This window comes from Trichoderma breve, chromosome 3 (assembly GCF_028502605.1).
Source record: "Trichoderma breve strain T069 chromosome 3, whole genome shotgun sequence".
NCBI classification, from domain to species: Eukaryota; Fungi; Ascomycota; class Sordariomycetes; order Hypocreales; family Hypocreaceae; genus Trichoderma; species Trichoderma breve.
Window position 1 is genome coordinate 664,495 of NC_079234.1, and position 17,478 is coordinate 681,972.

General features: G+C 47.9%; 6 protein-coding genes across 6 annotated transcripts; 4 read left to right on the forward strand and 2 right to left on the reverse strand.

Moving 5' to 3' along the window:
• Nucleotides 1–946: 946 nt before the first annotated feature.
• T069G_04624 (lamB/YcsF family domain-containing protein) lies at nucleotides 947–2,093 on the forward strand (the record flags this gene model as incomplete). The annotated part of the gene is made up of 5 exons (XM_056171834.1): nucleotides 947–1,042; nucleotides 1,126–1,160; nucleotides 1,319–1,398; nucleotides 1,462–1,801; nucleotides 1,862–2,093. The coding sequence occupies 5 exons, from the start codon at nucleotides 947–949 to the stop codon at nucleotides 2,091–2,093; spliced, it is 783 nt and encodes a 260-aa protein (XP_056028692.1).
• Nucleotides 2,094–2,738: 645 nt separating this feature from the next.
• Nucleotides 2,739–3,956, forward strand: T069G_04625 (SMP-30/Gluconolaconase/LRE-like region domain-containing protein; the record flags this gene model as incomplete). Its single annotated transcript, XM_056171835.1, has 1 exon — nucleotides 2,739–3,956. The coding sequence occupies one exon, from the start codon at nucleotides 2,739–2,741 to the stop codon at nucleotides 3,954–3,956; it is 1,218 nt and encodes a 405-aa protein (XP_056028693.1).
• Nucleotides 3,957–4,873: 917 nt separating this feature from the next.
• T069G_04626 (amino acid permease domain-containing protein) lies at nucleotides 4,874–6,860 on the forward strand (the record flags this gene model as incomplete). Its single annotated transcript, XM_056171836.1, has 8 exons — nucleotides 4,874–5,232; nucleotides 5,303–5,517; nucleotides 5,575–5,770; nucleotides 5,823–5,868; nucleotides 5,921–5,951; nucleotides 6,007–6,317; nucleotides 6,376–6,644; nucleotides 6,710–6,860. 8 exons carry the CDS (start codon nucleotides 4,874–4,876, stop codon nucleotides 6,858–6,860), a joined length of 1,578 nt encoding a protein of 525 aa, XP_056028694.1.
• Nucleotides 6,861–7,382: 522 nt separating this feature from the next.
• On the reverse strand, nucleotides 7,383–8,523 carry T069G_04627 (alcohol dehydrogenase groES-like domain-containing protein; the record flags this gene model as incomplete). The annotated part of the gene is made up of 2 exons (XM_056171837.1): nucleotides 7,383–8,405; nucleotides 8,473–8,523. 2 exons carry the CDS (start codon nucleotides 8,521–8,523, stop codon nucleotides 7,383–7,385), a joined length of 1,074 nt encoding a protein of 357 aa, XP_056028695.1.
• A 1,029-nt stretch (nucleotides 8,524–9,552) lies between these two features.
• T069G_04628 (ankyrin repeats (3 copies) domain-containing protein) lies at nucleotides 9,553–15,100 on the reverse strand (the record flags this gene model as incomplete). Its single annotated transcript, XM_056171838.1, has 7 exons — nucleotides 9,553–9,848; nucleotides 10,059–12,970; nucleotides 13,023–13,143; nucleotides 13,201–13,644; nucleotides 13,737–14,382; nucleotides 14,437–14,894; nucleotides 14,956–15,100. The coding sequence occupies 7 exons, from the start codon at nucleotides 15,098–15,100 to the stop codon at nucleotides 9,553–9,555; spliced, it is 5,022 nt and encodes a 1,673-aa protein (XP_056028696.1).
• A 1,136-nt stretch (nucleotides 15,101–16,236) lies between these two features.
• T069G_04629 (metallo-beta-lactamase superfamily domain-containing protein) lies at nucleotides 16,237–17,232 on the forward strand (the record flags this gene model as incomplete). Its single annotated transcript, XM_056171839.1, has 1 exon — nucleotides 16,237–17,232. One exon carries the CDS (start codon nucleotides 16,237–16,239, stop codon nucleotides 17,230–17,232), a length of 996 nt encoding a protein of 331 aa, XP_056028697.1.
• Between the last annotated feature and the right edge of the window lie 246 nt (nucleotides 17,233–17,478).

Below are 17,478 nucleotides of genomic sequence, written 5' to 3' on the forward strand. Positions count from 1 at the left end.
CTTGTCACACGTATGTAGTTTACCTTTATCTATAAAGACCAAGGGCAATTACACCCTTATTAGATCGAGGCTGTTTGCCTTGTCAGTTTAATTTGAATTTAAAAAGGCTATACTATCTGCCACAAGTATTCCTCTACTGCGGTTGAGCGTCATCACATGAGTATAAGATCGAAGCTGTTTGGCTTCTTAACTTATTTTGAATTTAAAAAGGCTGTGCAATCTACTCTACCACCGGTAGTCTTCTACTGAGGTTGAGTATCATTGTTCATGCTTCCTCAATAGGTCTTCTCGATTTTCATGCATCTCGCATGGATCAAGGTTTCCTGAGTCTTCAAACTGTGCAAACCAGTTGTGCTGCTGTAGATTGTTATGGATCGGTACTTGAGGTAGGCATGAGACTGTGCATTAAGGCCTGCCTTGGCATGTTGCCCCGTTTACATGTACTTAATATTTTACGGAGTGTTCAGCATCCGTATGTCCGGAATGCATGCATGAAGCTCCTCCACCTCACCGAGACCACGCAATCAGCGGTAAACTTAATGTGGCTCACTAATCTGGAACCAAAGCCATCGACTTGCGGCATATCTAGGGGGGCTGGCCCACGCTAGCGGAAAGCTTGCCATAACCCAAGAATCGTGTATCGCGTTTGTGGCGAGAATCCTGGGTAGCGTGATAACGCTTGGGAACATACATAACCCCTCTAACAAGTGTTGGAGAACGCTCTTGTCAGTCCGGGGGCCTATGTATAGATATATATTACCCCGCATGGAGAGGAGAATTAGAAAGACAATCGTTATATGTATGTTCGTATATTAATCCGTGTGTGATTGATAAGGTTGTGCACTGCCAAATTGCCGTCAACTTCATAGCCTAGATCCTACAGCAATCTCCCCCGTTCAGAGTTACTTTGCCTGTCTAAGCTTTTTGAACCAACGTCGTTACAATCATGCCGAGAATCCAGCAGCCCGCCAAGATCAATGTCGATCTGGGCGAAGCTTTTGGAAACTGGAAGATGGGGCCTGACGATGAGCTCCTGCCTCTGGTAAGAGAAAATATCCGGACCTGGAGTTTGGTCCTCTGATGAGGTTACTTGGACTCTAGCTCACCTAGGCTGTTTTTGGGTAGATTGATCATGCCAATGTTGCATGCGGCTTCCATGGGTGAGTAGAAACATTGTTAATTCCAACCCCAGATACGATACACAAGATCTTGATATGCTTTGAGCTTCTGCTGACGAATGACAGGGGGTAAGTACAGTCGTATACCCATACGACGTCGCTGGCTTTGTGTCCGTCAGCATGGACTAACCAGTTCAAAGTGACCCGGTCACGATGATGGAGACTATTCGCAAAGCTAAAAAGTACGGTGTCAAGGTTGGCGCCCATCCTGGCCTCCCTGGTACGTATTTACTCTTCTCTAGTCTCACCAAGTTTCACTGTCGCTGATACGCTTGTTCTGCAGACTTGGTCGGATTCGGACGGCGTGTCATGAATATCACGCCAGATGAGGCCTATGCGATTACCGTCTACCAGGTGAACGCCCTAAAAGGTTTCCTGGAGGCCGAAGGCATGACACTTCATCATGTGAAGCCTCATGGAGTTTTCTACGGCATGATGATGAAGGATTACGACATCGCTCTCGCCGTGTGCCGAGCTATACCTAAAGGCGTCCCAATCTTCCTGCATACTGATACCCTAACTGAAAAGGCAGCAAAAGAACTGGGTGTTCCGTATATTGCCGAGACATGTGTTGATATCAGATACGGCAACGGTGGCATTCCGGTGGTCAACAGGAGAATGAGGTATGTCACGCTGTTTTACCCAAAACTCGCTTCTGAGCCCCGGTAGCTGAAGGTTCGCAGCCCATGGAAAAAGGAGGAAATTCAATACAACATCAACAACGTAATGGAGAACTGCCAGGTGGACACTGTAGAGGGCGGTAAGTATGACTTCCCTCTGGCCAACCACGAGGTCACTATCTGTGCGCACTCGGATACACCTGGTGCCCTGGAAGTTGTCAAGGCTATGCGAGAGTCAGTGGATGAATTTAATGCCAAGTACTTCCCCGATTTTAAGCGAAATAGCTCTATCTAGAATATCAGTGACACGTCAGTGTTAATAATATAAACACATCCCCAAGATTATGATCACATCACGCTGTTGGGCCTGAGTAAGCTTCTAGAAATGAGATTTTGAGCATCATGTAATTGCAGTAGTCTCTGTAGCCGCTTGCGCTGATCTTCTTGCCACCTCGCCAATACGAACTACTATCTTGCCCATATTCTATCATTGTGTTTGATTAAATATGTGTAAAGCCTTGGCAACTCATCTTTGCGGAGTCAGGCTTCGAATTGTCCCCAGAGACTTCCCATTCCAAGAAGACCTGGAGCGACTCAACTACCAGTCTCCAATCCTTATCAACTGAAATGACCAGACCGGGGGCTATTATCGTAGAGACCGGTACGAGGCTGGCCAATCTCATTCGACGTAGGACTGAGCCAAGGCTAGCGCGATGACTGGGCGCGAAACTCGCCCATCTTTTTCGGCGTCTATGGCGCGTTTGAGGGTCTCGTTCCTGGGGTAAGGGGGTCAGACCCCAGTACACCGGTAGATTTCAACCCCATATCTCAGATGCTGAATCCATGATTCCATTGGACAAAGGTATATATGAGCTACAAAGTCGCATATTTGCCACACCTCCTCCAACAGGATAGGTACTTCATGCATTGTAACGTCAAGATGGCCCGCCTTTTTAACCTTTCCGCGCTTCTGGGTGTGATTGTCGCCTTAGCCCCTTCCTCTGAGGGTGTTGCCACGGCGAATAAGCAGGTTGAAGTGCCGCGTGAGCTGACGTACAACCTTCCTCAAACATTTCACTCGGATCTCGCCCAAGGGTTCCTCGGAGGCACAGTCACCACATCTAAGAAGACTCAACGCCTACTCAAAGAGGCCTTTAATGCCAACTTCGTTATTTATGATGCCGAATTCAAAGATATTCTTGGCAAAAACCCTACTCTCGAACTTGTTGCTCAAGATGACGAGGTAGTTGCATACGAAGGCGGTCTCTGGGTGGCTGACCGCGACGAGGTGTGGATGACGAGCTCCGTTGTGGTATACAACAGAACTTGGATCTCGATTCTGAAGTTGAAGGACAATACGATCCACACGCCTTCATTCCATGGGGACGACTTTGTTACACCAAATGGTGGATACTATTTCAATGGCACGGCATACTTTGGCACGGTGGGAAACGTGACGTCTCCCGCTGGTGTCGTCGGTATCAACCCCAGGACCAAGGAGGTTACTACTGTTGTCAACTCCTATTTCGGACTCAACTTCAACTTTATCGATGATGTTGCATGGACCCGTCGCTGTGGCAAGAACTACATGTTCTTCACCGACTATGGGACACCAGCGGTGTTCCCAGGAGTTGCGAACAAGGGCAAGCTTCAAATCGCTAATGCTGTCTGGCGATTTGATCCTCAAGATGCAACTCTGATGCCAGTCATCCTTCGTTCTGAAGTCGCAGCACCAAATGGCGTTCGGGTCAATGCGGATGGGACTAAGTTGTTCGTGGGTGATTATTCGCTCACTTCAGTGATCGGTGCAGCAAACGAAACCTTTGGCGGTCCGTCCGTTATTGAGTATGATTTGGACGAGAATGCTCGACCGGTGAATAAGAGGCCCTTCTTCATGGCTAGGGATGCTGCTGTCGATGGCATCCATCTTGACGACTTCGGAAGAGTTTGGACTGCTGAGGATGATGCTATTTCTGTCCGCGATAAGAAGGGCAAGCTTTTGGGATCCATCAACACCTGGAACCTGCGGGAGAATTCAACAGTCCCTGTGGTTGCAAACTTTGCTCTGGCTGGGGACAGGCTTGTCGTGCTGGCTTCTACTCGCATTTGGGTCGTAAAGCTCGGCCAACAGCTTGTCTCTGGTGGAGATCTCAGTTAAAAAGCTCCAGGGTATGTGTCGAAAAGGTGAAGAGAAGAGTCGTAGGCGCTGCGATGGAGCTGTTGGGATGCAAAAAGTTTTATAATATGTAGTCCTCTACCTAGATAGCGTGATAAATCAAACAGACCCGACATTTCCTAGCCAACACCACAGTGCTTTCATCTTAGCGTTGACTGATACATTAACTTATACAGCGAGCGCCGCCACCCACGTTCACCTCGCCAACATTGCGTTAAGGTCATGGTAAGAAGGATCGGAGTCCCAATCAATTGCAAAGTGTCTACTGCATACATGTACGCCATGAATTGAGTTATGCCACCGCTTGTTTATCACCTCTTGCGTTTAGAGCAGACAGCGGCTGAAAATACCTGAATGACTGGGGACATGCGCTGATCTTTGGCGTTGCGATAAGGCTTCTCCCCGACTGGGCGGTTTGCTTCTATTGTCGCCGGGACTCACCGAATTACGCACGAAACTAACCGTGTAGATACGAGAAGATACCAAGTTCTTGACGCCCTCTAATATCATTGATATCAGACGCCCGAACTGCTGCGCAGCCGAAGCGCCTGGCACGCCGGATACGCCGAAGACGCCAATGGCTGAACTAGTCGTAGTTCCAGATTGCATGGACTCCATTCGGTCGCAGTCCGGGGTAATGGACCCCCCAGATTCTACAACCCCAGCTTTATGGGGATGTGCTGCGTCTGTTAGCCAGAGCATACTACATGTATGCTGCAGCCTTAACAGGCGAGCCAGTTACTCCCTTTCTGATGACCCTGGGAAGTAGTTACGATTGGATACTGAGAGAATATATAGTCCGTCAACTATTGCGTTCCAGGAGAAGAAACACCTCGGTCCATTCATGTTCATTCTCTGAAAACTAACAGCCATTGCCCATACTATTTTTCGCCACCATCATGGACGAGGTTACCCCTACGAATGCCAAAACGGCAGATGGTCTCAATAATGATGATCTGGAGCTGCATGCACAAGGTTACGATCGTGAGATGCCAAGGCGCTTTTCCTTGGTATCTCTGATCTCGCTTTCCTATGCGTTGTTTTCTACATGGAACGGTTACGGTAGCTCATTTGGCATAGGCTTTACTGAAGCCTCCTCTGCGGGCTCACTGTACAGCCTCATCATTGCTGCCGCCATGACAGCCTTAACAAATGCGGGAATGGCTGAGCTTGCCTCGGCCTATCCCGTTGCTGGAGCCCAGTACTACTGGTCATTTGTCGTATCCAGACCGGACTGGGCTCCATTCGCTTCGTACATGTGAGAAAAAGCCAAATGCCGTCTCCCAAGCACTGACAAATCGGTGAATTACTGACCCATATCTTCAAAGGGCTGCCGGCGTCAGCACTCTTGGTTGGTGGCTCGGCCTCGCTAGTGTCACGAACTTTGTGGCCGCCATGATTCTTGGTATTGCCCAGCTTAGCTATCCCGAATATACCATCACCCGCTGGCATACTTGGCTCGTGTTCGTGGCCATCACATGGCTTGCAGTTGGATTCAACGTGTTCTGCACGAAGTGGCTGCCCCTATGGAATAAGTTTATGCGCAAGCAAAGTTCTCGCCACCACACACAGTCAGTCCCTTTGCTAACTCACCCTTCAGTATATTTCTCTATAATTACGATGACTGCCACGACAGTCACCCTGTTTGCTTGTGCGGCGCCCAACTTCCAGACAGCAAAATTTGTCTTTACGGATACCACAAACTCAACAGGCTGGAGCAATGACGGCTTTGCGTTCCTGCTTGCTATCCTAAACGCACTATACGGATTCCTCGGCGGAGACGCTGGAGCCCACTTGTAAATATACGCGAAAGACGTTGCCTCTCCATGGGCTGACCGTATTCTCTAGGTGTGAAGAAGTGCCGAATCCAAAAGTGAACGTACCGAAGGTGATGGTAAGTGATTAGTATCTACTCCTGCCTTCGATCCAGCACTAACCCTCCGCAGATGTATCCGATCTTGATGGGTGTGATCAGTGGTAGGTTGCAGTTCCTCTCGATACTGTGAATTTGACTAAAATAAGTTTTGCCTAGCCCTCCCTTTTGCTATTGCCTTGTCTTTCGTCATCACCGACTTTGAAGCTGTCCTTACCACACCAACTGGACTGCCCCTGATCGAGGTCTATTATCAAGCTACTGGTAGCAAGGTTGCCACATCCATTCTGATGACCGCATTTGCTGTTTGCTTCTTTGGATGCGCTACTGCCAATATCACCACCTCTAGTCGGCAGATGTGGTCGGCCTGCAGAGATGATTGCTTCCCGTTCTCCAAATACTGGAAGCAGATCCACCCACGCTGGCAAATGCCCGTGAATGCCTGTTGTCTCTCTGGCACTCTCGTGACGGTGAGTTACGGAGACAGCCTTGGACCCGAGATTGTGCTGAAGCTAATGGCTTGTCCAGCTGTATGGGCTCATATTCCTGGGTTCTTCCGCGGCATTTGCTTCTATGGTCGGAGCCTGCATTGTTTTCATGACAACGTCATACGCCATTCCTCAAGGCATCCTGGCATGGCGCGGGCGAGACAAGGTTCTCCCACCTCGAGCTGTGAATCTGGGCCGATGGGGCCTAGTCCTCAATATCTTGAGCTGTGTCTGGGTAGCTTGCATCAATGTCGTCTACTGTATTCCTACAACCTACCCAGTCACCCTCGAGAACATGAACTGGATATCGTAAGAGCCCTTTGGCACCGAAGCCTTCTATCTCTTTTTCTAATATCAACTAACACGGCTTCTAGTGTTGTGACAGTGGGAATCATCGCCTTTCTTCTCATCAATTGGGTTACCAACCAGAAATATGTTTTCAAAGGCCCGAATATCAACTTTGAAGTTTTGAATGCGAACGCTCATGATTTTGTGGAGAAACAAACGGAAACGAGCACATCGTGATCATTTGGCTTCGATTTCCATCATGGGGTTACGGAGGCCAGTGACTTGGATTGAGGGCAATATACATGTATACATGCTGTATGGAGCCATAAGGGTTCACAAGCATCGCCATGGTTCAAGGACCCCGAACTGGTGCCGCAACTTCTATAGTTACTATTATATATGCTTGAACCTTGACTTCAGAATCAATAGAGTTCCAAATGGAATTCATATATCGCAACAGTTTGTCGTCGTGAATTTTTAAACTGAATTAATTTCGCGCTCACTGCCTTACGAGACGGTTATGGGGATCTCCGTAGACAAAGAGACTCCCTTTGCGCCTGTGAACACATCATAGAACAGTTGCCATAACCATGACGGGGATGTGCAAAATGTTGCAACAGGAGGCAGCCATGGCGAATGCATATCATTGAGCGGCTAATAGTGTGCACGTTTGATACATGTATTCTTCAGTTCTCTGATTTTTTCTCTTTCATTTTCTATCTACCTGTTTGTTCTTCAGTCCACCAAGGGAGAGAGACCTTAAAGTAGAGACTCATCAACGACGCAGACAGCCTTGCCCTTCATTTTCCCAGAGTGTGCCAGCTCGACCATCTTTGGGATTTCCTTAAGACCGTTATACTTGTTCACCTCCACCTGGATATTGTACTTGGCTACATCGTTCACCATGGCCTGGGTAACTTCTTGTCCAGCCCCTAGAGTGCCAATAACCCGAATATCACGGAAAACAAGCTCCTTGAAAGGGATGTTGACCACGTCAGGTTGTGCGACCTGGATCATGGTTCCATGCATTCTGGTCACTGCGCAACCAGTTGCGGCAGCTGTATCATGGTCGCTCAGGTTAATCGTAGCCTCAACACCACGATTATCGGTAAGAGCATGAACAGCCTTGACGACTGATTGGAGCCCCTCGCGGGCGTCAAGGACGACCTTGGCACCAGCCTTGTTGCAAAGGGCAAGGCCCTCATCGCGCGCATCAATAGCGACCACGTTGATACCTCGCGCCAATGCGAACTGGATGCCAAGATGGCCAAGTCCACCACCGGCACCAACAATGGCGAGCCAGCCCCCTTCCTTGACATTGCTCATGTTGATTGTGCGGTAGACAGTAGTCCCTGCACAGGCTAGCGGTGCAGCACTGAGGAAGCTGACAGAGTCAGGCAGATGCGCCGTGGTTCGGCTGTCAGAAATGTGATAGTCGGCGAACGCTCCGTCTATCAAAATGCCCAGGTACCCATCGACCTTCTGGCAGTATTGACGCTGGTCGTCATGGGAGTTACACTCGATGCAGTCTCCACATCGCCCCCTACCCATGCCAGACATGACACGATCGCCTGGCTTGAAGTTATCGACCTTTGGACCGACAGCCACGACTACACCGCTGCCTTCGTGTGATCCTGTGCAGGGTATCGGGGTTGGGAAATAGCCTTCCATCACCATGAAGTCGGTGTGACATAGTGAAGCCACTGCCGTTTTGATGAGGATCTCGTATCCTTTCAAGTTCTTAGGGGTCGGGATCTTGTGAACAACGTAGGGCTTGTGGAACTATGGGCAATTGCGTTAACAGATTTGGTCATCGTTCACAGCTCGCCAAGGTGCAAGATTTGCTTACCTCCACAACCTGGCACGCCTCCATCTCGTCTGGGATATCTGTCAGAGCCATGGTTGGTAGTAGTCCGATGCAAGTGCTTTGGCTATCGATAGTGTTTTGGTAGTGGGCTAACAGCAAAGATAGCACAGTCAAAGGAGCCAAGATGAGTTCTGGAGTCTAGCCTGCATCTGCGGCTTCTATCACGATATAAATAAACATATCTATACGTTGATACCTGATCTTGAATCCTTCATACGCTGCAACACCTTGGATCGCGTGCACGCGCTTAACGCCAGGAGCACGGCTGTGGGCGAGTTTATTGGTCTTAGGTACATGTACCTAGGTTTGGCCAGACTGCTGGCGTCTTAGGCGCGTACAGCGTGTCTGGCGCTTATATACGCTGCAGAAGCATTGTTGAGTTGCTGGAACAATATGTTTGTGGAAAGGCATTGCCCAAAGCCTGATGGTGCCGTGGTTCTCTTCCTTTTTGAGTATAATGGCATTTTCCCTTTCAATTTGATACAACTGCTTGAAACCGGCTTCGTTCTTGGATGTAAATGTATTGAGTACCTTATGTCACCCATTCTCTGCAAACACACTGTAAGACTCCCAGTTCATGACGAAGCCGCAAAAAGGTATCTAGAGAACCTTGGTGTTTCTGTCAAGGGTCCTGATCAATTCCACGACATGCCAAGTTTGGTCACAGTTACTACATCAGTTCAACCTGACGCCAAGTGACCATTTTGGAAACATCCGCGAGGTTAATTACGCGCAAATTGAGAATGGCAGGAATATAACTTCGAGCAACGGCACATATTAAATATCAGGGCATTTATTATAAGACCTAGAAAACACCTCTAAACCCAAGAGACAGTTTCAATAGCGGATATATAATTCAGCAATATAAAAGAGTAACGGCTACTCCAATTTATTATTTAACACTGCGCTCGAGTAATATAACAGCTGAATCTTGTAACTTACATTAATGAATCCATCTTGACGGTTATCACTTATTGACCGACTGGGTACTACACTTACTATCAGATATGTTAGATATTAATGAAATAAATAAATAAATTCACAAAAAGCTAGCCTGGATAATTACAAGTTCCTTTTTTCCACCTCCCAGAACTTTTTGTATCTCTCTTCTGCAGCCCAGCCATGCTCTTCTCGGATTCGGGCAAGAAATTCCTCATCAGGCTCCTGTAGCATATGACAATCTGGCTTTGCACCAGCTTCAAGAAGAACATCAAGAATATCCCAATTGGCTCTAATAACAGCCGCGTTAAGCGCACTTCCATACTTCCCATGTCGTTCATTATAGATGATATGATCTTTTCGACGTAATAGGAGCTGAACTGTTTTAAGCTGGCCGGAGTATGCCGCTGCCTGCAGAGCTGTACCGAAGACGCCACCATGTGCGTTGATATCAATATCATGGCATTTATCAAGGAGAGTTTCCACACCTTTCGTCATTAAGTTCATTATGACGCCCCGCTTGTCGATTCTCTCTACCAACTGCTCATATTCCTCATCCAAATAAGTCGGTAGGGATTCGCAGTCATATTGAGTTGCACATGCAACATGAAGAGGAGACCCAAGCTCACCCAGATTGAGATTGGCATCGGCACCATGGTCAAGCAGAAAGAGGATCCTCCCTATCCACCATGTTTCAAAGCCATCCTGCCAACGATACGATAGGCTGGAATCCTGCACAAGAGAAAGCACGTAATGAAGGGCAGTACCTCGCTTGTCATCAACTAGGTTGAGTTCAGCGCCATGCCCCAATAGCAATTGTAACAGGGTATCAACTTGGAATGATGACTTAATGTGTGGGTAAACATATTCGTCAAAGGACAAGTTGTGTACAGCAGCAGAGTGGAATGGATTAGGGTATTGGCCCTTATGTATCAGAGGATCTGCTCCGCGCTGAAGCAGTGTGCGTATCACGTCCATGCCACCCTCGCACCGAAGAACACGCCCATTTGCGCACGCAATCTGCAGACAAGATCCGTATGGCCCGCCGTTGGCATTCACATCAGCACCGCGATCAACCAGTAGTTGAACCAAGTCCAGATGACAAGAATGCAATGCAACTTGTAGAGCAGTTCCGTAATTGCCGCCTTCAGCATTCACATTCGCACCATGATCGAGCAGCAACCGCCCTGTCATGGGACTGCGAGCACAAGCAGCTTGTAGAGAGGTTCCGTAATTGCCACCTTCAGCATTTACATCGGCGCCATAGTCAAGCAGCAACTGTACTATCGAGGGGTTGTGAACACAGGCAGCTTGCAGTGCAGTTCCGTATTCGCCGCCTTCAGCATTCACATTAGCACCACGATCAAGCAGCAACTGCACTGTCGTAGGGCTGTGGACACAGGCAGCTTGCAGTGCAGTTCCATATCTGCCGCCTCGGGCGTTGACATCCGCTCCATAGTCAAGCAGGATCTGGGCTAGAGCATTGCTAGTCTTGGGGATGAATCGAGCACAAACAGTTTGCAGTGCCGACCCGAATTCGCCGCCTCCAATGTTCACATCAGCGCCATGTTCGAGTAGCAGTCGAACAGCATGAATAGCATGATCACTGAAGAGACTCTGGCAGGCTGCGTTTAGTGCCGTCCCGTAGTAGCCGCCTTGGGAGTTGACTTCGGCCCCGTGATCAAGGAGTAGCTGCATCATTTCGATGTGTCCATGAGATGAAGCCGCTTGGAGTGCGTTACCAAACTGTCCTGCTTGCAAGTTCACGTTCGCAGAGGCACCATTCTCGAGCAGGAGTTGTGCCATGGACGTGGAACCATCGTAAGCGCAGTGGTATAAGAGTGACTGAGGGTCCCGCTTCTCACCCTCTGTCGCATATTCATTCCCAATTCCCGTGCATGCGCGTATATTTACATCGGCGCCACGGTCGATTAGAAGCTTTGCAACCCCGAGATAAAAAGAAGGGCTCTCATCGCCCCCCCAGCCAGCGACTGCCGCGTGAAGTGCAGTGTGATGATGCTTCGCTTGAGCGTTCGGATTTGCACCAAGGCTGAGTAGGCGTTCGATCATCGGAAGCACATCGCTGGTCTTCCCAAAACGGGGCATAGACCGAATATTACCGTAAGGGAAATAACTTAGTTCTATGAGCTGTTCAAGGGGGTAACCGCCTTCGCCACCTATATTGACATCGGCACCTCCCCTGAGGAGCAGCTCGAACTGTTTCCGGCATTTGTATCGTGCTGCTTCGCAAAGTGCTGTCCGGGCCCCCTCGGCAGTACCAAGCATGTTGATGTCTGCTCCACTGTCTAGCAAAAATTGAAAACACTCCAGGTCATCATACTGTATTGCTGTAGAAAGGACACTTCCTTTTTCATTAGAAGGACCGTTTATGTTTGCCCCGCGTCTCACGAGAAGCTTCAAGATATCGAGACACCCGTATTCCACTGCAGTCTGCAAAGCTGAGCCCCATCGTTGAGCGTCGATATCGGCCCCCCTATCCAAGAGGAGGTTCACCATCACTGCGTCGCCCTTCGATACTGCTATTTGCAGAACGTCCCCGTGTTTCTCGAATTCGTATCCAATATCACTTGTGGTTGTTCTTGATGTGTTCGGATCGGCGCCCCTGTCTAACAAAAGCACAGCCACTTCCTTTCTGCCTCCATAGACTGCATACCAGAGCGCTGTATTCAAGTCTCCTTGTGTCAAATACTTGCTTGCACTGAACGCCTGCGATAATATGCATCCGGTTATACGAACGAAACCCTGGTAAGCGGCTAAACAGTATGGCCGCAGGTGCAGGTCTAACAACCGTGCGGATCCAAAACGTCGAAGTATATCAAAATCTCCAAGTATATCAGAATCTCTGATTAATTGTGAAAATTTCTTCATAAAATGTCCAGAGATGACATGTAAGAGGTTTTGGCTTCGGATAGCAAGTGTCTGAACCAGTTTGTTGATAACATCTGCATGCCAGTACTCGGAAGGGACCATTTCGAGATGGATTAGACAATTCGAAGACGCGTAAGCCTTCAGGGGGTGAGCTTGTTTATCGCCCTCGTTGACTAAAGCACTCATGTAACTGAAATAGGAGAAGCAAGAGCATGCAATGAACAAATGGGCGTCGATGTCGCGAATCGAAAAGGTGGAGGTAAGATGCTGCTGGATTCGACTAGATACCAAATATTCTTTAATCGAAAAGTGAGCCAAGCGGACGGTCTCTTGATTCTCAACGATGAGGCCAGAGAAATACATTAACACGTCCCGTGGAGTAAAAAGACGCTCCGTACTGTCGATAATAAAAGCATCATCTGGATGCATGATGAAGATCTCAGCTAGCTCATCTACCGTCAATGGTTGCATCGAGAACGCGAGCCATTTGAGAGAATTCGCCACTGATTTCCTGTAACGATCGTCTATTCCCTGAAGCATTCTATCGTATGTTTCATCCAGTCCTTTGGGAAGATCCTCTAATGCTCGACGAATATCTCTAGGAGACCTAAGCTTCTGTAGAGCTTCAAACTGGCAACGAATATACTGAAACCTTCCCTGTTATTAGCGCCGGCGTTGCTATACTCGCTCAATAGAAGACATACATCCCATCTGACTTTTCAATCAGAGCTTTTCTAACCTCAGCCTTAATAAGGATTGGCCAAGAGCTATACTTGGCGTTTGTTAGAGTTGAGTCTATATATTCGCCAATATCGCGTTCGATCTCTTTCAAGTGAGAGGTTATATCAAGAGGTTCTCTACCCGGCTTAGAAAATTGGTCACGGAGCGAGACATCGATGTCAGACTCCTTGCGACTAGTACAGAACATATGAAGATTGTTGAGGTTAGAATCGAGGATATAATGCAATATTTCGAGGAGTTCTTCTCGCTGCGTATTAATATTTGGACATTCATCCAGAGCATCGATGATGATATATACGTTAGTAAATCCGCGAAGGGTTGATATGAAGCTATTCTGGAGCTCCTCTGTCGACGGCCGCATGCCCTTTTTCTTATATTCACCCAAATCATTGACCGTATCAGGTATGTTAGGTCGGTGACAGCAGACTTGCTTGATAAGGGACGCTAGCATCCCGTCGCTTTCTTGCCTTGTTGTATCGCTAAAGGTAAAATAGAAATAGACAACTGCGGTAGAGGCGTCGTCTTTAAACTCCCTTTGGAGGTGATGTATAACAGAGGAGCTTAGCACTGATTTGCCACATCCAGCTAATAATTGTCAGACGGCCGATCTCGGTATTGCGCAATACAAACAAAGTAAATATCAAGTTAAACGAGGAAAACGAGGAATTTAAACTTACCTTTCCCATGAAGCCATAGAAAAGAAGAAGGGCTTTGTACCCAAGATGCAAATTCTGCATTCTCTTTAATTAGCCATTCACTCGTCCCAGCCTTATGTCTTTTGCGAGCGGCGTTATACATGTCCGATGGGTCTATGTCGCATAACCAGTCAAGCAATTCTTGCTGGTTTCGGTCCCGATTGGCGTTCTCCACTGCCTCTCGCAGACTTGAGATATTGGCACCAATGGTTTTCATGTTAAGTATAGTCCCTTGATACCGTCTCTCAGATGCAGCAGATTCGTCATCATATCGTTGATCGCGCCAAATCTTATCGATGGCGGCCATTTGGGTTTCTTGCCGGCGTATGTCTTCAACTAAACCGTTCCAGTCATTCTTCTGAGAGAAGTCGCTAACAAGACGAGAGGCTTTGCTTTGAGTATAATAGCAATAGCAATGTATCTGGAATCTCAGTATCTGCTGGTATAAGTTCTCTAGCGCGGACTTATATTTTGAATGTGCCTCTAGAAATGGTTCATCGACTTTGTTCTGACCTTCGTATCGCCGCTGATAGAGATCTTCCCTCATACGGCCCTGAATAATAAGTGATAAGACGTATTTGAACTCGTTTGCGAGAGACACCGCTTGATTGCTAGGCGTTAAACAAATCTGAAGTCGTTTAGTAACTCTTATAAAGATGCTTATGCATAGAATATTACGCACTGACAGCAGCACGCTTATACCAACGCAGGCAAGCGAAGCATAAGGGTTTGGAACAACAGTGGCTGTAATCGAGTCGTTAGCCATCTTAATGACTCTCAGAACAGATTCAACCGTCTCAGCTGGTCGAATCTCAGAGCCCAGAAACATAAACTTCCAGGCATCTTTCTGGACCTGCTCCATCTTTTGGTGCAATAGCCGGCCCATCCAATTTTGTCTATCTTCTTTGGTATCTGGTACAGGATCCAATGCGGCATCCGAGCTATTTTGGAGTTTGGTCTCATATTCGTCGATTAGTTGTTTATTTTCCTTGCGTAGCTTCTCGTATGCTGAGTTCCACAATTCCACTATTGGCGTATTTTGGTATTCGTCATCAGGACTCAATGAGGACGTGTCAGATGTTGAGGGCTGCGCTGGAGCATTGGAGGACCCGATAGGATTAGGATTTGGAAAAGCAGAATCTGATGCAATATATAAGTTATTTGGATCTAGTAAGAGGCATATCAAAACCTCCAATCTTACTGATCAAGGGACTGGGTTCTGGTGTGCCTCCATTGTCGTGGGCTTGCTGATCAGCTCTGTCTTTTTTTCTGCCAAACATGGATAGCCTTGATTTGGACTTCGCATTTTTATCCTTGGGCCTTTTGTGGTTAAACATCCTATCCATAGCGTTGGGCTTTATCTGTGTCGAGAGATCTAAAAATTGAGCGAAATTGTCGAATTGCACGAAGGAATAAAAGAGTAATTAAATACTGGTGCCTAAACACATTCTGTCATAGCCTAATATGTCACTGTGATCCCAAGAGCCATTTGAGTGGTCGAGTTGAGCAGGGTATTGTAAAAGGCAGTGCTAGCTAGGCAGTTAGAATCGGCAGATCTTCTTGGTTTTATTAACGCAGTGGTACACCATTTCGCTCTATTTTAGAGCATGACCTAACTACCGATAATGTTGGTATCTATTCATTTGAGTTGTCGAGCTGTGTTCTCAATTGCCACATTTATCATTCGTAAGAAACACACAGGGTTCTTCCATTTTGGCCGGACTATTTTCCTATTCGCGTCATAGCGTATTCATATATCTCACACGGCTCAATCATCATATCATCGCTTACCTTGCTCGAAGAGGCATATTATCACTTGTAGCTGAAAATAAGGTACCCTAAAATGATACCAATCTGAGTCTTGTCCTCATTGATTAGACCTCTATCTACAAGAACCTATCTATGCATTGCGAACAGGCCGATACATAGTTCAGCCACTATTCGATCGGCGTCTTTCCATACGTCTGCACAAGTACCCGTAGGCTTACTGTGGCCAAGGCGATTGGACTATATTTTAATATGCTTTTGCGAATTTTCCTTATGCACGTTATCTTCCGCTTCTTGATAATAATTAATAAAGTGTGAGGTTGAGTTGCGAGTATTTGAAGCCGTTTACCCACATGCACTCATTCGCCGGAGCGGCGGTTGAGTCATGCCGGGGATTCAACGTTCAGCGCCTAGCAAGCCATCAAAACATATGACCATCACGGCCAAGAGAAAAAAAGGTATTGTGGGCGAGGAGTAGATATTTCTGGACTATATATTATCTTGAATAGACTGCGAAGATGTGCATTTCAGAAGAACCAGACCCTACTCTGGACAGGTTGATAAGCGGTGCTAAGAATTATCCACCATATGAAACTAGCTGGCTTTTCAACCTTCTGCTTCAATTCAGCAACATCATCACTGGATACAACTCTCATCATCACCGCTACATGATAAACGCCCTACATAAAAGCAGACACTCTTCATAAGCCTTTCAATGGATAACCGACCAAAACCGCGGTTCGCCACTCCTTTACCGCAATCCCCTCGATCCGACGTGCTCGAGTGGAAATTCCCCAAACCGCACAGCCAGCTCGTCCTCACAGGCCGGTCCCGAGCTGCCTGGCACACATCATTCGTGATTCCCTCGCTCAATCTTCTACTAGACGCCGGCCTCGTCGTCAACAATCAGCGTCCCAAGCACATCTTCTTGACACACGGCCACAGCGACCACACGCTGTTAGCGCCGGCATTCGTGAAGCGCGATGATCCGCCCGATATTTTCTGTCCCATTGAGATGAGGACTGCCTTTGACAATTTCGTCCTCGCCAAGACGATACTCAATCTTGGAGGCGAGATTGGGCCTGAAGACGCAGATATACGAGGGCTTCCCATAGACGACCAAATAGTTGCGAGGAGCGAGGAATTGGGCCGGACTCCCTCTTCTACGGCTTTTCTCAACACGCATCTCACTCACGGCTTACGTCCCGGCGATGTTGTGCCTCTCCGCCGCGCTCAGGGCATCACGGCCACGGCTTTTCATTGTGACCACCAAGTTCCCTGCCTAGGCTACGTCTTTAGCAAAACCACGCAGCGTCTCAAGCCCGAATTCGCCTCTTTGCCGGGTTCCGAACTTCAAGCACTGCGCAAGGCCGGCACTGAGCTCACGGCTCCTCATACCACGCCTATATTTGCCTTCTTAGGCGATACGACAGCCCAGACGCTGGCTGATGAACCGTCATGGTTGAAAGAGGGTATTCCCGTCGTCATCACAGAGTGCAGCTTCCTCTACGAAGAACACGAAGCACAGGGAATAAAGACCAAACACACATCCTGGCGAGATCTAGAAAAAGTCATAAGAAAGTGGCCAAAGACGACCTTTGTCCTAACGCATTTCAGCATGCGGTACGATGACGCCGAAATCGCAAAATTCTTCAACGAGATGCCCGAACCGCCGGAAAACATGGTCGTGTGGGCAGATTTGGAATGCTGAGCGAGAGAGAGAGAGAGAGAGAAATCGTGTGGACGTCCTTGTGAGCTGGTAAGCGACAGACACCGCCAATTTCTTTGCACTGCCCGTTGGATGAGCTGTCACTGGTGTTACCGTGGATATTGCATCCCAAGTTACATGTTGGTGTGACCCTCAGATGGGGGGCTTGAGTGTGAGATGAAATGTCCCAGGGGATGCGAGCAAGTGTCATATACACATACACCAAATCAACCCAACGAAGGAGAGGTT